We start from the raw sequence: 24,870 nt of genomic DNA, 5'->3' as shown, positions 1-24,870 counted from the left end.
TAATTTTTCTCCAAACAAACTCCAGTTTAATTTTAAACTACCCTAAATAGAAGCAAAAAAAAAAAAAAAAGAAAAGAAAAAGTTTTCAAGTGTCCTAACCAGCTACCTTATCACACACAGGGACCAGCCGGGCGTGTGCGACCGTCTCTTTGTTGTTCCCTTGCTGCCGTTCCATTTTCAGCTCACAGAACTGTGGGGGCATATTTTCCCATTCATATTAATTGGATTTTAAAGTGACCTTGTCCATGTATTGATTTGAATTAGAATTTTTACATCAAGGTCAAGTTGGTACGCACCCGACAGCTGAAATATTAAAAAGCCAAGCGCTGCCTTAACGGTATCGACAGGAGAAGTGAAGCTCAGGGGGCCAGCTCCAGGTGGGCCGGGAGAGCCCTGGGGAAGGGGCACCCTGCAGGGAAGGGCAGCCCCAGGTCAGACAACCATGTCCTTGTCCTGGAGCCGATTGCTCCAGCTGATTGCTTTTGGGAGTTGGGGGGACTAGTGCACGTCCTGCTATATCCCCAGAGTATGCCACCCATAGTACTGTCTGGTTCCACCTACCCTCCCCAGTTCTGTTTAGGACAGACCACCTGTCATCTCCTGCTTGTTTGCTACTTTGGTCCTCCATACCTCAGATACCCCTTAGGACCTTGTGGTACAATGGTAGCATGTCTGACTTCAGAAAACCCCTCCCAAAGAGGAAGATTTGGAAAAGGGGGGTTTTGGGGGGTGGGGTTGCTTAGGAGGCCTTAGATGGCAGAGGGGATCAAACCAGTGTCTGTTTGGGGGGCTAGAGCAATAGCACAACAAGTAGGGCATTTGCCTTGCTCATGACGGACCTGGGTTCAATACCTGCCATCCTGTATGGTCCCCCAAGCCTTCCAAAAATGATATCTGAGTATAAAACCAGGAGTAAACCCTGAGCACCGCCACATATGGCCCAAAAACAAGAAAACAAAACTAAAAATAAACCAGGGTTGGTTGCATTGCAAGGTAAGCACCTCAAGCTCTGGTCTCTGTTAAGGTTTTTTTTTTTTTGGGGGGGGACATTCCTGATGGTGGTTATGGGGTGCTCCCCACAGAGCTCAGAGGACTGTGCGGTACTGGAGCTTGAATCTGGGCCTCCTTATTGTGCCGCCTATACTCAGCTGTGTGTGGGTGGAGACCATGCACTAGGTACAAGAGTGAAGAGTGGTATTTTAGCCCCTTTTGGCCCAGAGTTCCAACGCCAGCAGGACCACTTTGATCTCTTCTTTCTCTGGCCTCCATACAATATAAGGGTCTTACAGCCCAACTAGGAGAAAGCTTTTCATGAGTGGGCCCCACTGGGCACTGCGCTGTCTTTCCCTGTACTGGCCCCAACCTTTGGAAACTCCCTGAAGTAGGCACGGACAGGGAGAGCTGTCCCCAACCCTTTCTGCCATGCCTCTAGCCCTAACACCCTCATACATGAAGACTTTTTGTATTGGTTTGGTTTGGGGGCCACACCCAATGGCGCTTTGACCATTACTCCTGGCTCTGTGTCAGAAATTATTCCTGGCAGGCTCAGGGGACCCTGTGGGATGTCAGAGATTGAACCCGGATCAACCACATGCAAGGTAAATGCTCTCCCCACTGTGCATTACAATTCTTATGCACAGAGCAGTTGTTCCCTGCACGGTCCCAGAAAAACCGGGTTGGAAGTAACCAGGTCCTCTGCACCATCCGGCTCACTGGTCTGCCAGTGTAGACCCAGTTCAGTGAGCACCATTGTGTCTAGTTTCAGAGGGTCAAGGGGCAGCTGTGGATCTGGTGCAGTGTTGACTCCACTGCCACTCCCTCCACCTTCCCTTCCTGCCTGGGACTCAGCTAACCAAGAACTAGAACTGGGCTTTGCAGAGCAAAACCGGACCAGCCACACCTATCTGGCCAACGGAAAAGTCCACCATGCAGAGGACTCCTGTACTGGGTCCTCACAGGGCCCTGGGACAGCTCTTCATCCCTGCCCCCTGCCTCTGAAACTCCCGGGGACCTCCGGACAGCAGCAGGAGGAGAAGGAGGAAGAAGAGGAGGATGAAGCCAGCTCTGTGCAAATGTGAACTGAGTTTAGAGAGCCGTTACCGTGGCAACCACAGCCGTTCCATTGCCAGATGGCTGCTGCTCCTTCTGGGCTTCGCCATCGCAGCCCGTGGCCGTAGCTAGTAGTGCTGGCTGGCAGAGCCTTGTCCACAGACCTCTAGGTGCAAGGCCAGGCTGGCTCATCTCAATCCCAGCCACAGCAGCTTCACGCATCTTAGGGGTAGCCACCCAGTGGGAACCTGAGAAAAAGCAAAAGCAACTTGGGAAGCCAGTGGGAGCTAGCTGCCTATGCTGAGGGAAGCTGAAGGCTCACTGCCTCCCAATTCCAGCCATGAGCTGAGCTGTCATTGATTCCCCCGTGAGCCTCCCAGTCTCCCACTGAGGACATGTAGACAGAGCTGGTTGCCTTAGCTGCATGCGCAGTGGTAGATAGGCACTGAAGCCCGGCACACTTGACCTCCCCCTGCTCCCTGGCTGTCTCAGGGAGTCATTGAGGCCAGACTGGCTAGCCCCGAGGTAGCCATCTCTCCCCGAAGCTGGCGAATTCTTGGTTACTGTGGGCGCTCCCAGCCTGCCCTCATGACTTGCTTGCTTCGAGTCAGCAGGCAAGTTGGCAGGATCACCCCTTCATCAGTGTCCTGTGGCTCGTGGTGGCCCCTCATGGGCTATCCTAGGCACCAAGGGGGGCAGGAGAGGAGCTCTGGGTGGCTAGGTACCTGGTCGTTTCCCAGCAAAAACCAGGGCATAGTCCATCCCAAAGTTTCCACATACAGCCTATCCATCACTCTGCTCCTATTGCTTCCGCTCTGTGCAGAGCTGAAAAGAGCCAGGCTGCCTTCTCCATTAGTGACCAGCAGGACCTTCCAAGCTGCACAGTGCCTGGCAACTTGGGACATAGAGAGTGACCAAAAGTAAGACTTGGGACACAGATATCTGAGAGCGCGCCAACCTCACCCACACACAGGCCATTGACACACTCCCAATTTTATTTTATTATTTCTTACAGTTTGAAGGTCTGTGATGGTTTCTCCTGTATATGTAATTCCAGCACTGGTATGCCCGCACCCTTCCCAAGGAGCCCAGCTCCTTCCCTCACGAGCCCAGTTGTTGGGTTCAATTCTGCCACAAAGATCCTTTGGCCCTTTGTTGCTTTCTTGATGTATAAGTCATTACACCCCCCCCCCCAAGATAATTCTGGATCCATCCCTTCTCTCATGACTGGCTTCACTCAGAAAATTCTCTGGTTCCATCCAGGTCACAGCAAATTGCATGATTTTGTTCTTAGCGCTATATAATATTCCATTGTGTGTATGTGTGTGTACATATATGCATGTGCCTGTTAGGCCTGGAACAGTTGGAGAGGTGGCAGAAGACAACAGGAGTAAGGAGTCCAGCAAACAATTTCTCCAGCAGTTCAACAGAGACCATCATTCAGCCGGAGCAATCTGGCAGGAGCAGCAGTGGTTGCTAGCACTTGAGACACACACACACACACTCTCTCTCTCTCTCACTCACTTTCTCTCTCACACTCACTTTCTCCCCTCTCTCTCTCTTTCTCTCTTTCTCTCTATACCTGACCTCCGGTGGCAGTTACAAGAGGCAGGTGTCTGATAACTGACATTGTGATTCTTTTTTTTTTTTTAAGATTCTTTTTTGGGTCACACCCAGCTTTGCTCAGGGGTTACTCCTGGCTCTACACTCAGAAATTGCTCCTGGCAGGCTCGGGGGACCATATGCTGGGATTTGAACCACTGTCGTTTCTGCATGCAAGGCAAACGCCTTACCTTCATGCTATCCGGCCCCCGAATATTGTGATTCTTAGAGGGACAGTACTTGCTTATGGCTGACCAGTAGGGTATTTACCTTGCACACAACTGACCCAGGCGATGTGGTTTTGAGCCCCAGCATCCTATATCATTCCTCAAGCCAGGAGCGATTTCTGAGCATAGAGCCAGGAGTAACCCTTGAGTGCTGCTGGGTGTGGCCCGCCCCCAAAAATGAATCTGTTTCCTTATATATAAAACAACTTTTGGGGGGGTCACACTTGGCAGCACTCGGGTTACTCCTGGTTCTACGCTCAGAAATTGCTCCTGTTAGGCTTGGGGAAATCATATGGGATGCCAGGATTCGAATCACCATCCTTCTGCATGCAAGGCAAACACCCTACCTCCATGCTATCTCTCCAGCACCTAAAACAACAAGAAAAGAAGATGGGTAGCAGGGGCAGAGAGAGAAGACAGGGGTGATGCACTTGCTTTGAACACTGCTGACCTGGGTTTGTTCCCCAGCACTACATATGGTCTCCTGATTACAACCAGATGTGTATCCACACCCTCTCCCCCCCAAAAAAAAATGAAAACAGAAAAGGAAGAGAAGTAGTGGGGAGTGGAGGTGAGACGTGAAGGAGGGAGTATTTATACTAATCTGTTTACTTCAGTTTGTGGTTTTGGATCTTCCATAATAAAAAGGTTTCAATCAGGACATATGGGTGAAGGGGTAATTTTATCACATTACACTGCATAATCTTCACAGATTTTATTCCTTTGTTTATTTTGCAAAACAATGGGGTATGACTGTTATGTCTCCTTAAGTTTTTACTGTGTGAGTATTGCTTAAAATCAGCATGCGGCGATAATGTAGTGACAGTGATTGTGGCAAAATGCAGTATTTCGGTTTGATTTTGTGACCCCCAGTTTCTGACCAGAGTGAAAGGGTGGGAGCTCATGATAACACAGAGGTTAAAACACTTGTCTTTAAAAATAAAAATAGGGCCCGGAGAGATAGCACAGCGGCGTTTGCCTTGCAAGCAGCCTATCCAGGACCAAAGGTGGTTGGTTCGAATCCCGGTGTCCCATATGGTCCCCTGTGCCTGCCAGGAGCTATTTCTGAGCAGACAGCCAGGAGTAAGCCCTGAGCACTGCCGGGTGTGGCCCAAAAACCAAAAAAAATAATAAATAAATAAAAAATAAAAATAAAAAAGACACTTGTCTTAGGGACTAGAGTGGTAATCTAGCAGGGCATTTATTTGCCTTTCAATCTCCTGGGTTCAATCCCTGGATCCCATAGAGTCCCCTGAGCCTGCCAGGAATAATTTCTGAGCACAGAGCCTGGAATGAGCCCTGAGTACAGCTGAGTGTGTCCCCCCAAAATAACCAAAACAAACTAGAACCCACTTTTTTCCCCCAACCTTGCCTTTCCTCTAAGTCCCCTTCCTGCACATACACTACACTCAGAATCCTTCACTAATCACTAGTCATTTCTCATCATCCAAGCTGTGACCTCACTAAATGTTCAGTGGGTACAGTGTTCCTGAGCACTGCTAGCAGAAAGTAGATCTTCTGGACCAGACTGATAGCATGGCAGGGAGAATGTCTGCCAGGAGTAATTTCTGGGTGGAAACCCAGGAGTAACCCCTGAGAATCTCTGGGTGTGGCCAAAAAAGGGGGGGGTCCTCTCATCACTGGCCCAGATATAGCTTGCCCTGTCTTTCCCCGGCCCCATGTATGTTCCAGACCATGATAAGCATGTCTGTGACTCAGACACAGCCACCTGTTGACCAGTCTAGCCTTGCTCACAGGGGTCCAAGCAAGAGAAGTCACTGAGGCCCAGAAGAGGCTGGGGAATCTGAACAGAATTCTGAAAGAAGGAAAGCACTGGAAACTGCTGCCCAGTCATGTTGCTTCTTTTTGCGGGGGGCAAAGGAATCACACCTGGCGGTACTCAGGGGTTACTCCTGGCTTGGCACTCAGAAGTCGCTCCTGGCAGGTATGGGAGACCATATAGGATGCCAGGATTTGAACCACCATCTGTTCGAATCAGCTGCATGCAAGGCAAATACCCTACCACTGTGCTTTCTTTCCAGCCCCCCACATTGCTTTTTTTTTTTTTTTTTTTTTTTTGGGCCACACCCAGTGGTGCTCAGGGGTTACTCCTGGCTGTCTGCTCAGAAATAGCTCCTGGCAGGCACGGGGGACCATATGGGCCACTGGGATTCGAACCAACCACCTTTGGTCCTGGATCGGCTGCTTGCAAGGCAAATGCCGCTATGCTATCTCTCCGGGCCCCCATTTGTTTCTTGAAGATCAGTTCTGAGGCTTTGCGTTCATCTCCAGTGTTTGTGGGAGGACTACTTCTGTACTTGGTACCAGGACTGAAACAGGAGTGTGGGGTGGCTGGGGGCTATGGTGACTTGTATACCTATTCGCTCTCCCTCTCTGTCTCTGTCTCTCTGTCCCTCTCTTTCTCTCGGCCTTTCTCGTGCCCTCTCTTCTCTCTCCCTCTCCTCCTTTCTCCTCTCTTCTCTTTCCCTCTCTCTTCCTCTCTTTCCCTCTCCTGCTCTCCCTCTTCCCTCTCAGGCCACTCTTGCCTACAGCCGCCATGCCACAGTCTCACTTCCGAAGAAGCCTAGCTTCAAACAGAAAAAAAGAGAAAAGGAATTGACTTAGTCCAGCAAGAGCAAGATACAGAATTCACAGGAGAGTTGCTAGGCCAGACATTAAGCATCAAAGGGACTGGACTGCCTGCAGCCTGGGGGCTCTGACAGCAGCCCCCTCCCCCCCCCCCAAAAAAAAAAACAGAGGGTCCTCCGGGACCATGCTGGGCAGGAAGCCTCTCCTCAGCACTTTGCTCAGCTGCTCTGGGTTGCTGGTGCCAGCACAGGTTCTTAACGTGCCCCTACATGTCTTCCTAGGTGACCTTGGGGAAGGTGCTGAAGGTGATCGTCGTCATGCGGAGCCTCTTCATCGACCGCACCATAGTGAAGGGCTATAACGAGCGTGTCTGCACCGAAGACGGCAAGGTATGCGGGCTGGGCTGGTATCCCCCGACAAATGCTGTGGGGCCCCAGATAAGCAGCCTCAAACACAGGCCATTGCACAGAAACCTTCCCCACTCAGGAAGATGAATGCCTGACAGAAATTATGTCTTTGTTCCCCTACTTGCATTTCTCATCGGCTCTGCCTTTTTCTTTTAAGCTTGATGCCCTGAGTTGAATTTCGAATTTAGTACCTTAGACCCCAGTTGCTTCATTAAATGTCTTCTGAGGAAATGGAATTTTTTTTTTTTTTTTTTTTTGCCAAGTTGCAAGGCACATCAGTAGCCCAGGGTCCTGCGTTTTTGCTTTCCCCAGAACCACCAGGCAAATTCACGGCAGTTAGAAGTTAGACAAGCAAGTCCCAGTGATGCTCCTTGTCTGTGAAAGAACAAGGAGCCCTCGGGAAGCAGCTTGTCCACGGCCAAGCACCAAGCCGGGTAATTGAAAAGGGGTGAGCGCTTTCCATGGGTGCCTGGGGCCTCACCTGCATTCGAAGGGTGCCCCTGACTGCGAGCTCCATCTGTCTCTCCAAGAGCAGCCGAGGATACTAATGGGAGCTGACAGCCTTCATTTGTGTTTGCTGCCCCGATGTAATGAGTACTCTGCCCAAAACCCTCCCAGCACCCCGATCGGTGCCCCGCATTCCTCTCACCCGCCCCTCTCTGGAGCTTTCCCTTCCCTGGAGCCCCATTCAAGTGTGACCATTACCCAATCTGCACCCTTGCAGCCCCATGACCATATTGTAATGACAGAACATTCTTCAGACCAGCAGCAGGGTAGCCCCTCCAGTGTAACATAGCAGTGGGGTACACGTGGGATCAGAGGCATGGTTGTTGAGGGGTGTGGTTTTGATTGGGTATGGTTGGGGGAATGGTCTCGCTGGTGTGGGCATCTCTTGGGGTGTGGTCTCACTGCTGGGTATTGCTGGAGCATGGTCTCTTTGGGTGCGAGGCCTCACTAGGGCCTGGTTTTGTTAGGGGTGTTGGTGGCTGCCCATCTTTGCAGAGCCTGGGAAATCAAACCAAGTAGTAGTACAGCACTACTTGGAGCACTTCCCTGTGGGCAATTGGCCCTCTTTTGGAAAAAATAAAGTTTGGGAAGCAAGTGTGGAGAAGAGAGCAGAGTGTGGGGCACTCTGAGTTCTGATGTCTGAGAGCAGTTTTTGTTGTTGTTGTTGTTTGGTGTTGGGGTCTGAGGCACTCTGAACAAGAAATTCTGAGCTGGCAGGGAGTCCTGGATCCACATATTTGCTTGGGTTTGGCCCTCACACCTATTCCAGGGCCACTGCTGGAAAACCACCTACCTTGCTGGGAGGTGCTGAGGAAACCATCATGCCACTTGAGCCTCCTGCTATGCTTCCGGAGAGGCCCTGTGCAGGACAAAGGCACCATCCTGGAGGTTCTAGTGTCCATGGGCCTCATGCTGAGCAGACTGTACGGTAGCCTCAGAGAAGAAAACTGCAACTTGGATGTAGAAGGACAAGGTACCATCACACCATGTCGGACCTCACCCATCACTCCTCACCATCCATCTGCCAGGACCTCGGGCCCAGAGCCCAGGAAAAGCCTAAGGAAGGGAGGAGAAACTCTTGTTGCAGCCAGAGGAGTCAGGAGCCCAGTGGGCCTGGGCCTGGGAGTGTATCGGGCCAGTGTGGCTATCCTGGGCTCTGCGCTTCTCAGAGAGAAGAGGGAGTATGCATTAGCAGCTGGAGGTCCCTGAGCTCCCCATAACCATGCCCAGGCACCTCCTAGGACCCTCCCAGGGGTCCTCAAACTACGGCCCGAGGGCCACATATTGTATTTATTCCCATTTTGTTTCTTCACTTCTAAATAAGATATATGCAGTGTGCATAGAAATTTGTTGATAATTTTTGTTTTTACTATAATCTGGCCCTCGAACAGTCTGAAAGACAGTGAACTGGCCCCCCGTTTAAAAAGTTTGAGGACCCCTGCTACGCCTTGAAGCTGTGCTAGGCAGGGACCCCACAATGTGTCAAGCACCCCTATTTTGTCATTGTCCAGGAACTTGAATCCTTTTCACCAGAGAGCCTCACCAGTGACTGCTAGGCTAGAATGAAACCCTTCATTCAATGAACCCTCCTTGTTTGCTGAGCACCCCACAAGTGGGAAAAAGAAAAACATGCTCACAGGCTCAGAGTGTGTGTGTATGTGTACGCGCGCAGTTGCTGTGTGAAGCATCCAGGCACCCCCTTTGGCAGTGGCTCTGAGCCTGCTATGTGCTATAGAACAAATCACCTTTGCAGTTTGCCTTGCAGAGTTGCATTTGCTGCATTAGAGCCACCACCACTCAGACCCTCACAACACTGAACAAAGCTCAGAGAGATGTCCCCAACTCTCCACACACACACCAGGGCACACTGTGCCCTCACCCCATTCCTGGCCAGTATGTGTTCTCAGGAGACACTAGCAAATCTGCTGCCTTGTCCGTTGTGGCCGCCACTGCCTCCTGCCCCCTTCTCGCTCTGCCTGGGACGTCTGTGTCTGAATCCAAGCCAGTCGCCTTGTTGGTCTAATCAAGTATCGCAGTGCACAGGACTCGTGACTCAGTGGACAGGCAGGCCCAGCCCAGGCGCTTACCTGGTCCTTGTTCTCCTCCAGCACCCGCTGACTTCCAGAAAGAAAGAAGTTCCCATTGAGTGGATCTTATTAGGGGAATTAGGTTCGGTGCATGCTAGAGCTTCATTAATTACCCCGTATCCATTTTTTTTCCCCTTAAATAGGCAGCTCTTAGCCTCCTGGCAGAAGAGGGGAAAGCAATGGGGGTATCAAAGGGAGCCTTCAAAGTCAGCCCGCGCGTCTCCCGGGGAACTTCTGATCCCGCGTTCTCCCCACTTCAAAGTGGGCAGCGCGTGCGCGCGGAGGGCGCGGGGCCGCCGAGGCTGGATCCGATTTCTCTAATAAGTGTTGGCATCAGCCCTGTTTGATATTAGATGCGGGGAACATTTTGATTTGTTAGCGCCTTTGAAATCGTTCAGACGACCTTCAGGAGAACGGCCTCTCTCTCATTTCTTCTTTCCGGCAGGGAGGGGGAGCCCGAGGAAAGGGCCGGGGGTTCGTTCGCATACAGAAGCTGTCCTGGAACTAACTGGGGGGCTCTCTCAGCACGTTGGAGGTGCAGAGAAGGAGATGCTGGGGAGCTTGACTGACCTCAGAATGCCTTCTTGGTAGTGTTCAGCTGTCGACAGCACCACACCCAAGGCAGGAGGGATTGGGGTGTTTGGCTGGGCCTGGCCTGAGGGTGATGGGTGAGCTCTGTCTTATGGGCAAGCAACCGCCTGGGGTTGCTGACTCTGCAGCACGAGACTTGGATTAACCACACCTGTGCTCCCTAGGGGTTCATGGGCCTGACGTGACACAGAAGTGAATTCAGATTGAATTGGGGAATGAGTGGACAGGCCACCCAGTTTTCTTCTCCCATCATTCAGTGAAGATCAGGGGTCACCGGCTCAGGAAGCAGATTTACCTTCGATGGACTTGGATCCAAGAAGATCAGTGGGCAAGTAGGGCCTGGGTTAGTGTCTATCCAGGCAGACACCCCCCTGGACATTCACTGTCACTTAGAGACACGAGGGCAGACATGCTGCTTCATATTCTGTGCCTCAGTTTCCTTTCTGGGAGCCAGCGAGGGGTGGGGCAGCCAGGCCCAAAGTGACTGAAAGCAGATTCTGCCCTGGTTGCTGGCAGCTGCCTCCCTGCAACCTGCCAGGCCTCCACTTTGGCTCTACCATTTTCTGGCTTTTCGATCCTGTGTGGTGACTCAGGTGACCCCAAATATATCCAGTGTCTGGGGAGTTTCTTCTGTTGCCCCCCTTAGGAATAGACCCTCATCCACCCACCCCCACAGGTCTACACCCTGGTGGGCTTCCCCACCTGAAGACCTTAGAACTCTGGCAAGGTTTTATCCTTCCTAGGAATAGAACCGAGACTAGTGTCTCACTTCTCAGATGGAAAGTTGGTAACATCTAGAAAGCCTGTTTTTGCATCTTGCAGCCAGTGAAAAACAAATGCAACAAAAAGGTGGTTATCCCTGCTACTGCGGCGCTGGCTCAGGCTCATAAATATGCACTTGGCTCTGCCCAGCTCCCTGAAATGAATCCTGAAATCTTCCTGGCCCCGAGGAGTGCTGGGGCACCGGCCCCAGGAGGCTTTGCTTCCAAGGCTTTCTTTGGCATAAATCTAGCAGAAAATAAAGTGTGGGCCACCTGCTGTGCCTTCCAGCGCAAGGGAAGCCCATTGTTGCCCATGCCATTTCTAAGCCCCAGCACCTGGTCCACAGGGCATATTGTCCAGCGTCCTTGGGTCCCAGATGGCTGCTGGCTGCCCTGGGGTCCTGAATAAGATCTGTGGGCTGGTTCTGCCTAAAGAGCAAGCATTTGCAGAGGATTAAGTGTGCTATATTCTGGGGAGGTGCAGCCCACCTCGAGCATAGCTCTCGCTCGCTTGCTGTCTGTGTGTGTTGCTCTCTGTCTCTGTCTCTCTCTCTCTCTCTTTCTTCCCCTCTTTCTTCCCCTCCCCCCTTCTCCTGGAGGTTTTTTGGGATATGGTCATTTGCCAGAAAAGATCTCCCTTGTCCACATGCACATGGAGCTTCCTCTTACCTGCCTGGCTGCAGTTTAGGGCGTAAAGGCAGGGACTGGAGCAGAGACAGCCATGGCTTCTGGGAGGAAGGACTAGCTTCACTCCGGTTCAGACTGTCGAAAATGCAGATGTAGCTCCTTTGGCATTTCCCTGTCATCTTAGCAATGTTTAATAGAAATGTAAAATACAGATGGGCTTTGAATGCAGGATTCAGACCACAATCTCAGAATGATCTATAAAGGACCAGTTTTCAAATACTGGAGCCCTAGACTGTGGGGTGAGTCTCGGGGACTAAGTCTCAGACCTTTCTGTTGAGGTTTCCTCTGGGAATGTGGGGAGACTGTTGCTCCCCTGTCAGGGTAGAGTACATGCTGTTCTGATGATCATCAGTGAGTTTGGTGATTGATGGGAAGCAGGCACCCCCTTTCTGCTGAGCTTTTGGGTTGTTGGGGAGGTTTGTTTTGTTGTTTTTATGATTTGGAGGCCACACCCAGCAGTGCTCAGGGGCTTACTTCTGCCTCTGAGCTCAGGGTTTATACTCCTTGCAGTCCTGGAAGGACATATAGGATGCTGAGGATTGAGCCTAGGCCAGCTTCCTGCAGGCAAACACCCTCCTGCTGTGCTAATGTTCTGGCCCTGACCCTAAAGCAGCTTTGTCAGATGAGTCCAATGAGTGATCCCAAACTATTGTTTCTTCTTTTGAAAAATCAGGTTTCAGCAGATTGGGCCACCACTTTGCCCTGAGTGTGTGTCTGTGTAGGGCCTGGAGCCTGGCATGGAGCAGAAACCCAACAGCCAGGAACCTTCCTTCCATATATCACAGCCAGAGACATAATTGGACTTAGCAATTGTAGTGCTTGGGCAGTTTTGCACCTGCAAGAGGTCAGTGAGGGCCAGCCAGGCAGCAGGTCTGAAAGCCGTCTCTGAGGCAGGAGAACTGACAGCACCCTTCTGAGCCATTGCTGATGGTGCTGAAGGCAGACAGCAGAGGAAGGCGTGTGGGAAGCCAGCAAAGCCAGGACATCACATGCAAAAGCCCTGCAGTCGGCTAAGTCTGTAGGTGGCTGAGACTCCCCTCTGTTAGGTGAGTGGCCAACCTACTCCTGGGCCTTGGACATGATCAGAACCTATGTACCCCCAGGAAGGCCCTGCAGTACTCTTCATATTCCTCCAATATAAAGACCCTATGATTCTGTGATGTTACTTTTAGTTATTTGGGGTTTTTTATTTGCTTTGCTTTAGGAGCCACACCTAGCAGTGCTCAGGGGTTACTTCTGGCTCTGCACTCAGGAATTACTACTGGTGATCTCAGGGATCATATGAGATGCTGGGGACAGGACCTGGGTCAGCTGCATGCAAGATAAACTCCCTCCCCGCTGTGCTATTGCTTCTCTGGTTCATGTTGTTGGTTTGGTTTGGGTTTGGGTTTGTTTTTGTCCAGCTTAATAAATGGAGCTATGTTGTCTGAAGCCCCAAATTCTCCACTGGATGGTAATGATCTTTTTATCTTTCTTCCCTCAGCTTGATATATGGTCCAAGTCCAACTACCAAGTGTTTCAGAAGGTAAGTTTGCTTTTTGCTTCCTGCTTGGGTTCACAGACCAGCAAACAAAAGGCCTGGACCAGACACTTTGAAAATCGGGGAGGCGGGCCAGAGAGATAGAATGGAGGTAAGGCGTTTGCCTTGCATGCAAAAGGATGGTGGTTCAAATCCCTTATAGTATTATATATGGTCCCCCGAGCCTGCCAGAAGCAATTTCTAAGAGTGGAGCCAGGAGTAACCCCTGAGCGCTACCAGGTGTGACACAAAAACAAACAAACAAAAAAAAAGATCAGGGAGGCACCACGTGGAAGGTTGACTTTGGTTCTACTCAAGTGGCCTCAGGCCATAGTCCCCAGACTATGTTTTTGACCTTCCCAGGAGATGCTCAGGAGTCTTAGGACACCCCTTGTCTCATGCTTGGCCCACTTGTCTCTGCAGTTTGATGCTCAGATCTGGGTACCCAGGGCTCATCAGGACCTGCCTGCCAGTGCTCAGGGGCAGCTCAATGCTCAGGGCTCATACTCACATTGAATGAGACATGACCATCAGCCCTTTGACCCACCCCAGAAATGTTGGTGTCGAACTGCAGCATGTTTGTCCCCCTCGGAAAAACAGTTGAGCCCCCAAGGGAGGAGATATCCCACTATTAAGCTGACCCCTCTCTGCCCTGCTTGTCACTTTCTCAGCCCTTGTGGTTCAGACCAGTGTGTTTGCAGTGGGCTGAGGGCCAGGCTCACCCTCAATGCTGCACCCCTATGCCAGCTCCTCCAGACTCAGCAGTACCCCTGTCCAGCTCTGGGTTAATGTTTCCTTGGTGACGAGGAAGCTTAGTGGGTTAGGTTGTGCTGTAAGTAGTGTGAGCAGGTAGTCACAGGGAGCTCTGAGGAGGACAATGACCAGGAGAGCCCCATGTGGTCATCGCAGGGTCTTCAGGAGCAAGTGGGATGTGGCCTGATGTAGGCCTCAGGTGCCAGTTAGTCCCATCTCGGCACCCTGGGGCCCAGGGTGTAAAATAAAAATAAAAATCCACAAGTGGTGAGATCGCCCCAAGCACCGTGTTTTTAACCCCTTAGGCAGACGTGTCTGAAGAAGCAGAGTACAGCAGAGAAATAATACCAAGTCAGTCAAAAGATTAATTGCGGGGCCGGCAAGGTGGTGCTAGAGTTAAGGTGTCTGCCTTGCAAGCGCTAGCCAAGGAAAGGACCTCGGTTTGATTCCCCCTGTGTCCCATATGGTCCCCCCAAGCCAGGGGCAATTTCTGAGCGCGTAGCCAGGAGTAACCCCTGAGCATCAAACGGATGTGGCCTAAAAACCCAAAAAAAAAAGATTAATTGGAATTAGTCTGCTTTTTCCTCGTGGCCTCTCATCTCTGTGCTCTCTGTCTCTGAGCCCAAAGCTAGAACCAATTTCCCAGATTCAGAGGGGGAAGGTCTAGTTATCCAGGTGGGCTTTTACATATCAAAAGAAGTTACCAGGGAAGTCCTGGGAAAACTTTTATTTGGGGTTGATAGCTGGGTATTACCCTTATACACGGAAGCACCTGGTGCTGGAGGAATGTGACTTTGAGGCCAGCTGAGGGGCCCCATCTCAGGCTCTGGCCAGGGGTGTAGGAGCTGGAACCTGTGGGTGGGCTTTTCTTGTCAGGAAAGACCCAGAGAGGAGACATGGCCCCAGGAGGAACAGCCCCAAACTTCTTGGCACCTACACACAGCCCCTCCACAGCCCCGCCCTTCCAGGCAGGATCCAGCAGGTGAAGAGAGATACAGAGCATGTACCCATCTGCAGCCTCTACTCAAAGGAGCCCAGAGATCTCATGACACTGTCCATGTAGTGGGCACCCTCCGTAGGCAGGCAAGGCTTGACCATGTGGGTAGAAAGTGAGTAATTCTCACTCACAGCCAGACTGGCCACAAGCCCCTCCAGGAACAGCAGGAGAATGTCAGAGAGACCACTTGGTCCCAGCCCTCCCATGGGCCCAGGCATTGAGTGGACCTGGATGGCCTCGGAGTGCTTGAAGGGCAGTTTTAAGAGGACAGGTGGCAGCATAGAACCATAACTGAGCTGGGCTATAGACTCAGCTCTCCGCACTCTGCAGAAGCCTGAATGTGTGTGCATTTGTGTGTGTATTTGTATGTGTGTGTATCACATGTGTGCACATGACTAAATGTGTGTGTGTGTGTGTATTGTATGTGTGTGTGTCTCCTCTCCCTCCCTTTTCTCTTTAACCTATCTGAACCCAGACACTGGCTCTCCCAAGCACTTCCCAGGTGTATAAGACAGGAGATACCCCCTCTCAAGCTTGCCCCCCCCCCCAGTTCACATCTGGTCAGGAGTTGAATTCACACGAGACTGAGCTGAGCAAGGGGTGCCATAAGTTGTGGGAAGACTTGACCCTTGGCATGCCCTCCCCCTGTGGCCCTGAACTCACCCAGAACTGTAGGTTTGCCCCCAAAAAAGGCCCCCAAAACCCCTCTGACTCCTGTACTAGCTGAGTGCCCTGGATGCACAGAGCGGAAACCCTGCCCCAGCCTGCCCTGGTGCCTCTGAGCCACGGGCCACATCCCAGCACCGCTCAGCTCCAAACACAGTCCCCAACTCCATGCCCAAGACCTGGGCCTCTCTGTATTCTAGCAGACTCTTGAAGAAGTTGAAAAAAAGTTTTCTCCTTTATTTTTACTGTGCAGAGAGTCCAGTTTGTTGTTGTTGAAATCTTGTTTTTTTGCTTAGTTTGGGGATGACTACTCCTGGCTTTGCTCAGGGCTCTAGTAATGCTCAGGACCATGTGTAGTGGATCAAACTTAGGTTTGGCGCTTGCAAAGCAAGCGCACAACAGCACTCTGGCGTGTTTCTTGTTTTTCTCTAGTAGTTGAAGAACATGACAACTGTGTTTGCTCCCAGACTACCTGTTTATCTTCTATCCCTCATAAAAGGTTTTAGATGAACTTGGGACATGCTGGAACCAGGTTGTGAGCTGGACCATGCATTGACAATTCTTTTTTTTTTTTTGGTTTTTGGGTCTCACCCGGCAGCGCTCAGGGGTTTCTCCTGGCTCTATGTTCAGAAATCGCTCCTGGCAGGCTCAAGGGACCATATGGGATGCCGGAATTCAAACAACCGACCTTCTGCATGCAAGGCAAATGCCTTACCTCCATGCTATCTCTCCGGCCCCGCATTGACAATTCTTTTACCATTCAGTATGAAGAATCTCAGTGGGAGAGGAGCTTCATGCGTGCACGTGCGTGTGTGTATTTGTGTGTTTATGTGTGTGGACACAGAATGCACTGGAGTATTAAGTATTTTTGAATGCAAGCGCAGAATTTATTAGGAAGTTGTAAGATGTGTAAAAATGTGTGAAACACTGATTTGGTGAAGCATAGATTTGGAGAGGTTTATTTTTATTCTGCCTTGCCCTAAAAATAACTCGCCAGGCAGTCTTTGTATTTTGTCAAAACTCCAGACACCCGCGAAGGAAGCAGCGTGGATCGGCTGATAATAGTCCGTGTCCAGCCCTGCCTGGTGGTTTGTGGCTGTGACAATGGAAGCAGCTTGGGGGGGGGATCATCCCCCTGCCAAGGGGTTTCCTGAGGTTTCTGTGCATACCCCCAAGCCACCTCCAGTCACTTCTGCCTGCTCATCCTGTGTTTCCACTCTGGGAACTTGCCCTCTGGTAGTAACCCCTAATGCTTAAGAGAAGAGCCCCCATCTCAGGCCAGGTGGTGGCATGATGTGATAAGAACAAAGGGCCGGAGAATCCGAGGGTCCTTAGCCTGGCATGACCTTGTCAAAGTTCAAGAACCAACTAGAAATTTCCTGGACGAATAATACTCTCACATTGGAAAACTGACATCACCTGACCTCAGTAAAGCTGACAATAAAGGGCCAAGCAATGAGGGTTTGGTTTTTATAATCAGGCTTGCTTTGAGACATCAGGTTTGAGGGAAGAGGGCAGGAGGGGAGAAGAATGTGTGGTGGGGACCGTGACAGGCACCGGCCATAGGCTGGACTCCCTGTAACCCCAACGCCCTTGCCTGGGCCCAGACTCTCTCTGCCTGAAAGGCCCTTTCTTGTGGCGCCATTTTTTCAACTCGGCGTCTCGGTGGCAGTGATTTCTCAGAATTCTATTTTATTTTTCCCATCCACTCACTAAAAACTTGGGGCCTCCTGATGGAGGTTGCTTGTAGCATTTCCCAGCACAACGTGGTCTGAGAGCCCTGTGCTAAGCCTTCCCTCCAGGCCAGGCTACCTTCCAGGACCGAGGGAGGGCTAGTGAGCAGCAGAGAAGTCAGAGGGGACCCCAAGCACATGTGCACCTCAAGAGGCAAGAAATATAATCTAGGGGGCATCAGGCTTTCCTGGGAAGGGACAGGTCAGGCAGAATAGGGTACTCACAGGATGCTCCTGTGGTGCCCTCCTCCTCACTGCCTGGCATTGCTGGCATCAGCACTCAGCCTTTCCCTGCTGACACTGACCCTCACGGCTGCCTTTCTGCACCTCTCAATTGTGCAGCTACAGTTTCTGTGCTTTGTTTGGGCAGGCAGGGGTAGGGGGTCCCTGCCTGCAAAGATGGTCACAGCTTCAGTGTGGCAGGGCCGAGGGACATGGGGTGGGCACATGGGCCCTTTATCTCTGGAAGACAATGTCCAGAGCACAGAGGAGAATGACCACGCAGGTCAGGGGTGCGCGCCAGCCCATGGACCGCCGAAAGCCCCCGCACTGCCTTTTGTGGGTTGCAGGCGGCTGTCAGCATGGCCTCTCCCCCTCTTAAAACCCCACCCACAGGGCAGCCAGGCCCAGTACAGGGACAGCTGGCAGCAGGGCTTGTTGCTGGGTCCTCAGGTGGCCAGCTGTTCAGCACCAGCCTGTATCCTGCAGCGCCGCCTCAGAGAATGCCCCTCAGAAACGGGGGGTCCTCCCGAAAGGGCAGGAGCATAAAGGGCCAGCAAAGGTTTCCCGCGTCCGTGTATCTCTGACATTTAGACTCGGCGGGGGCGGCCTCTGTATCCATCATTTAGCTCATTGCAGAGCCGCACGCTTTTGCCCTGTCCATGGTGAACACGAGGCTGCTTAGGACCCTCTAGCTTGGCAGCACCAGCAACCCCCTCCCGCAGTCAGCGAATGAGGGACCTGGGTCACTCCACCAAGGCCTTCACCAGGCAGAGAAGGCCTAAACAGCCCCAGTAGTACAGCTCTGGGACCAAAAATAAAAAAGTACAGCTATGCTTAGGCTCCCTCCAGACCTCCAGAAGAAGCCTTGGGTCTGGGCCCAGGAACCCAGCTGGGGGTTGGGGCTGGCCGGGCAAGTGTTTGCCACATTTTCTGCATACACTCATCCATCCATTTGCTCACATCAGCTCTCATTCACTCACTTCCTTAGGCATTTGTGCTTTCACATCTTCCTTTGTCCACTTATTCCTTAACTTACCCACTCCCTTGTTCATTTACTTACTCATCCATTCATGTATCTGTTCATTCACTCTGACTCAGTTGCTTACTTGGCCACTCACTCATACTCACACTCGATTGGGGTCAGACTTGAACATGGGATGCTCACCAAGTCTCAATAAACTTCAGGACACAGAGCTGTGGCAGACACCAAATGTCCCCCAAGGGCGGGGACGGTCCTGCCTCCCTGCTCCTTCCAAATCCCAGCGGGTATAGGGGGCTATGTCTCCTGTCCCTACTCTACTGTCCCACTGGCTTGTGGCCAGCTTGCATGTCCTTCTGGCCACGTAGACCTAGGTCAGGACCAGCAACTGTCTGGGGGGGCCCACCCGTCTTCCATCACTGCCTCCCTTCTGAAGCCCTATGACCCCCCTTTTCCTCTCCTATAGAATGGGGGTTCTAATCTGCATCTACTCCCACAACTGGTGTGAGGGTGCCCAAGCTCAGAGGGGGCCCCTCTATGTGGCCAGCCAGGAAAGGGGGCCCAGATTGAAAGTTGGACCTTCACTCTGAAGGTGTAAGGGTGGCGCTGCAGCTCCTGGGGCAAACGTGGTCACCGGGAGACTCCCATAGTCAGCTCCCCAACCCCTGCATCTTTCCATCCTCGGAGGAGCCCACTGCAGATGCCAGTCTTCAGTAGAGCTGTGTGGCACTTGCCAGCTCCAGTCATTTCACTGGGATAAGGACACAGCAGCCTCACATGGTGCTGCCTTTTGCAGAACAGAACAAAGCCAGAGTTTTGCTGTTTTGTCTGCCTGCGCTGAGCGTGGCTGGGGCCATGGCTGGGGCTCCGGCATGATTATTCCTTGGATGGGCCTCACAGGGGCAGGGGCGTGGCCTGAGCAAGACTCATTGGTGGGGCGTGGTTTTTCTGCAGTGGGTGTGGCTTCTCCCTAGCTGGGTTTGCACTGGTTCAAGCTCTGGGCCTTTGGGATATGTGTCGGCAGACTCAGGCCTCCCGCCAGCATCCCCCAAGCTTTGCCTTTCCTGGGCACCGCTCCCTGTCTCCTGCCTAAACATGTGCTGTAGGAGAGCAAGGCCCTTGCACCCCCTCCCCAACCTACAGAGCTCCTTGGGCAGCCCCAGCTTAATGATGCTGCCCCTGGCACAGCCCCTCCTGTCCCGAGAGGGCTGTTGGCCCCGTCCCCCATGTACCCTTCTTTCTGCCCAGCAGAGACTGCGCTCTGCACACAGGGCTCCTGTTTGTATCCTCGGCTCTCGGCTGTGCTGGGGAGGTAGGTGGGTGGTATTGCCTGGATTTTTGTGGGGCCCAGATGTCCTTGATGTGCCCTGCTCACTTCCAGGCTGTTCTGCAGAAAAGAACATCACACCAAGTGGGCAGGTCTCAGAGCTCTGGGTGACTCTCCTGGCGGCCAGCCACAATCTGACATTTCAGGAGTGGCAGCTCGGAGCATGGTTCTCTCCCCTGAACGAAGGGCCTGGATCCCCTCCTCGGGGCCTCTGTGCTGTCTCAGCCCCACCCTGCCCTGTCTCCCCCAGCTCCACTCCCCACACCCCCACCATCAACCTGCCCCCTAATCCCAGAGACAGGAAAGGGGGCCTCACTCCAGCCACCTCTGAGCGCTTCTGCCCCCGGACTCAAGCCATGTGGCTGGCTGAGCTGAACAGGTGGGACTGGTCAGGAGTGGCCAGAAAAATTGGGGCGTCTGAAACCAGGTCCTCAGGAATGGCAGTGGCCACCTTGAGATGCTGATCTGGTCTCTGTAGTGCTGCACTTTATTTGGGGGAGGTTATCTCGGCTGTGCTCAGGGGTGACTTACTCCTGGCAGGATGCAGGGGACTTTACACAGTGCTGGGTGTGGAACCAAGCTTAGCTGCACACAAGACAAGTGCTGAATCCAAGTAACCATCACCAACCCCTGCCCTACACTCCAAAGAGGAAACTCCCAAACCAAACTCCTTGATGAGGGCTTCAGTACCAGCTCCCTTCAGCACTTTGTAGCCAAGCGCCAGACCCTGGACTGGACCTCTGAAGGCCAGAATGGGGCTGCACCTGCCTCCCTCCATACAGTGTTTCCTGCAGGTTGAGAGCCCCCTAGAGTCTGTGCAAGCAGCTGCCAGCAGAAAAGGAAGGACTGGCCATCTCTGAAGGTCCCTCATCCCTCCAAAGGGTGAAGCTCTTCCAGAGTACAGCTCAGAGACCACATTTGTTTCCTCTCTAGGCCACAGCCGCCTTCCTCCCTACCCCATGCCACATCAGCTCCAGCCACTCCAGATCAGACCCAGGGCCCCAGGATCTAGAGCTGCCAGGAACAGCCATACTCTATTTTTTTTTTTTTGGCATTTTTTTTAGCCATATTCGGTGACGCTCAGGGGTTACTCCTGGCTATGCGCTCAGAAATCACTCTTGGCTTGGGAGACCATATAGGACACCAGGGGATCGAACTGCCGTCCGTCCTAGGCTAGTATGGGCAAGGCAGATGCCACCGCTCTGGCCCCCACACTCCATATTCTTCCCACGGTGGGCACTCAGGCTTTGACACACCACTCAGAGTCTACTTGGCTCCTAAAAGACCTTCCTCCACGATCCATGGCTTGTCTACCTATATGCCACACCCTATGAGTCTCTTTTATCTCTTTGTGCCCGGAAGTCAGTGTTGGTTGACTTTGCTGAGCTTGGGGCCAATGGGTACCCCGAAACCCAGAACTTGTCTTGGACTTGAAGAGGCCCCTGGGTGGGCAGAGAGTACAGGTAAAGGTCTGCCAAGGTGAGCATGGAGATATGCAGGGAACACAAGCTCCAGGTAGTGAGGGGCTCCACGTCCTCTAGGAAACCTGAGGCCTGGCAGCCCTGTTTCACCTCTTGTTGCACACCTTTAATATCACTTTACTTTTTCCTTTTACTTCTTCTAAGGTAATTAGCACAGGTACCCTTAATAACCCTGGTGATTTATGTTAAACTCTGGCTAATAGAAGTGGCAGGGAAAGCCGCAGAAAGAAAGACACTTGCTGGTTCAGTAAGATCCCAAAAGCTGTTCAATAACCCCTGGCCAAAAATACACTTTTTCCATGACTGTCTGATTTTTTTGTACAACACTGTAAGCTGAGACCCCACTGGCCCCTCTCGGTCACAGCACAAAAAGGAGGTTCTCAGGAAGTGCAACCCTGAACTTGCCTCATGCCTCACCACCACCACCACCACCACCACCAGGCCTCCCTCAAACTAGCAGCTTCTAAGCTCACTCCACCTTAACTCCTCTTGTTCTGTGATCTTGTGGGGCAGATGAGGGAGAGACCAAGGCCCTGGCTCCCCCGACTTAGTGGCTGTGCCCAGAGATAATGGAAGCCATGGAAGGAAGAGCCCCTAAGAGTGCCTCTCTGGCCTCAAGAAGGGACGCACTCCTGCCCCCTGCTGGTGGAAAGTGGTGGCACCTGGCTGCTGACATCTCCCAGGTCCTGCCTCTCTCCCCTCTGGCTTTAACTGGGGCCTCTTCAGGTTCTTTTCTCACAGGCCTCACCCCGTGCCTTCACAGGGTGGGCAGAATAACCTCTGCGACCCCAGGGTCTCTGAAAGAGTTGTGCCTTTGTGTCCCGACCCTTTGCAGGCAGCTCAGTGACCACTCCCTGCTCTTTCTTCCACATGGAGATGCTGGCCCCCAAGTACATCCCCTCCCTGCCTATCACCCCTGTTCCCCAGTATAGAGCACAGCCTAGAGAGGTGGACAAGGCTCTCCCAGCTTCACCCCTTATTTCTCCCTGCACCTGCCATGAGCACCAACAGAGGGTGAGAGTTGGGCTCTGAGGCCAGTGTCCTGCCCTATTCACACAGTTGCCTTCAATGCAGCAGAGAATGCTGAGAATTGGGTGCACCTCAGAAAACATGGGACCAAGCCGATCACCCCACACTCTCCTTTCCCGTCAGGTTCCCTGCAAGCTGGACACAGCAGCCCAGCTCCATCACTAGGACCTTTGGGGTAGAGCAAGGTGAACAGTGAATTGTGGCCAGGGGTGAGTCACTGGCCATCTTAGCATGGCCTGTGCAGCTGGATCCATGGGGAGGTTCGGGCTATGTATGAGTGACGGGCTAAACTCCAAATCCAGGTGTCCTATGGCCTGGTTCCCCATTCACACACACACACTCACACACACACTCAAGCACACACACATACATACCACACATGTGGCTCGACTTCTATAGCACGTGCTCCCCAGTGCCCCCCTGCTCCCCACTCCTGGGAAGGGTGTCAGGAGCTCCTGGCACACAATCTGGCAAGGCACGGGGGAACGCTGTGACTGGCACCTCTGCTCCAGCACTGAGTGGCAGCTGCTTCAAGGGCTCCTGAAAGATGCTTTTCTCTAGCTCAGCCCAGCTTCTCGTCCCTGTCCTTATATTCGGGGGGCTCAGAGGAAGAATAGAAAGGAAAGTTTTTGAGGTAAAGCCACTGGGTGTAGAACTTGCCCCACGGAACCCTGGCAGGGCCGGGCATGCACCCCAATTTAAGCCAGAGCTTCTTCCTACAGCTCTTGGTGCGGGGGTGGGGGGGGGAAAGCTTGGTGCTTCCCACCCCTCTCTGCAGCTCCATCTCAGGTTCCTTGTTCGTCTTCTGTCTTCTCGGGGTCTCCAACTGCTTTGATCTCTCTCCCTGGCTCTTTGCAGACCTGGAGATCCCTCCCTTTTTCTCCCAGCATTAGTGTCTGGGCCCCCTGCAGTAGGCAGCTTTTATCTCCCAGCGGCATCTCATTAGCTTCGCTGTCTAATGGGGGCTGGCCTGGTGGTGCTGGAGTGTCTGGGGAGATTAGTCAATGGTGGGACCTGAAGCCCCTTCGAGGCTGAGCAGCAAAACAGCTTGTTGTTGAAAAGCACAGAACAAAAGGTCCCGAGGCCCGAGTGCTTGGACAGACTCGAAGGCCCCCAGGTCTCCTAAGGTGGGAATGGCAAACACCTACCATTTAGCAGTAAGGGAGAGACATCTTGCGGGGCCTTTGGGTTGTTCTGGTTTGGGTTGGGTTTCCTTTTATTGTTTGGGGGCCACACCCAGTGGTGCTCAGGGTTACTCCTGGTTCTGTGCTCTGAAATTACTCCTGGAAGGCTCAGATGTTGAGAATTGAATCCAGGTCAGCCCAGCCGTGTGCAAAACAAAAGCCTTACCACACTGTGCTATTGCTCCAGCCCTTCTTGGGGCCCCAAGGGATAGGCCACCTCCTCAACAGGCCAGAAATTCCCATATCCACAGAGAGAGGCTAGTAAAGGGCTCTCACATGGGGCCTGAACTTGGGGTTCATGGGGTGCAGGAGCCTCCCCAGGTGAGCATGTTCTGTCTGCAACCTTCACTGTGCCAGGTAGAGAGAACCCGGGGGTGGGTCTGGAGTCTGGGATGGGCTAGCCCAGGTAGAGGGGCACCAGGTGAGGCACCAGATGTGAGGGCCACCAGGTCTGCTTCAAGTCCAGAAAACAGTTGGCAGGTGGTTGGGCTTGGGCAGAGTAACTGGAAGTTTCACCATCAGCTATTCATGGAAGTCATGGAAAGGAAAAGTGCTGCCTTCCAAAGGGAAGGAGGTCCTCTGCTGGAAAGGAGGCAGCCTGTTTCCCAGACCCCACGTGGGGCCAGGGGACCGAGCTTGAGCCCACTGCTGCCAGTCAACCTCACGAATTTAAATAAACTTTGCAGAGTTGGAGCATAGCACAGCTCGTAGGGTGTTTGTCTTGCATGTGGCCGACCAGGTTTAATCACCAGCATTCCATATGGTGCCCGAGCCTTCCAGGAGTGATTTTTGAGCTCAGAACCAGGAGTAACCTGAGTGCTGCCGGTATAGTGACAACACCCCCTCCCCCCCCGCAAAAAAATAAAAAACATAAGAGCATTGCTTGCCTTAAGGGACTGCCTGCCTGCCTGTCAGTCAGTCAGAAATGCTGGAAATAGGGTTGTCTTGGACCTGCAGGATCAAACACTTTTCTCTGAGTCACTGGGATAGTGCATGATGGGAGGCAATTTCTGTCCCTTTCTTCATCCCTGCTGTAGGTGGGACACTGCAGCTGCCAGGGCCAAAGCTGTTGCTCCACAGGAATCCAGGCAGGCCAGGAGGAAACAAGTACCCTGGCAGTCCTCACTGTCATTCAGGGAAACTGAGGCAGTGTTCTGTATCCTGACCTCTGACCTTGGGTATACAAAGCTGGACCTGTTTCTGGATCATCCTTTGCCAACCAGGTGGGCCGTGGCCCAACTGGCCTGTTTGCCCCATAGCTACCAAGGCCCATAACATCCCCCAGGGTGGGGGGTTGGGGTTTGGTTGTGATTCCAGGGGTGTCCTCAGGATCAGCCCATGTTTGTTCTCAGTCACTGGATTCCTGTTTCCTCCGGGGTTTTTGACCCACCTGGATAGTGCCAGGAATTCCTGGTGAAGACAAGTCAGATAAACCCTGAGCTCTAGCTCTGCACTCAGACTTTGATGGGACTC

The 24,870-nt window shown here is 52.6% G+C and overlaps 1 protein-coding gene across 1 annotated transcript in view; it reads left to right on the top strand.

Moving 5' to 3' along the window:
* MED27 (mediator complex subunit 27) overlaps window positions 1–24,870 on the top strand; it is a 148,928-nt gene that overhangs the window by 121,928 nt on the left and 2,130 nt on the right. The window contains exons 5-6 of the mRNA XM_049774077.1: window positions 6,749–6,856; window positions 12,991–13,032. Of these exons, the coding sequence (XP_049630034.1) occupies window positions 6,749–6,856; window positions 12,991–13,032 (150 nt within the window). The remainder of the gene's footprint in view (window positions 1–6,748; window positions 6,857–12,990; window positions 13,033–24,870) is intronic.

This window comes from Suncus etruscus, chromosome 5 (assembly GCF_024139225.1).
Source record: "Suncus etruscus isolate mSunEtr1 chromosome 5, mSunEtr1.pri.cur, whole genome shotgun sequence".
NCBI classification, from domain to species: domain Eukaryota; kingdom Metazoa; phylum Chordata; class Mammalia; order Eulipotyphla; family Soricidae; genus Suncus; species Suncus etruscus.
Note: the sequence above shows the minus strand (reverse complement) of the source record. Positions and strands in the feature narration are given on the sequence as shown.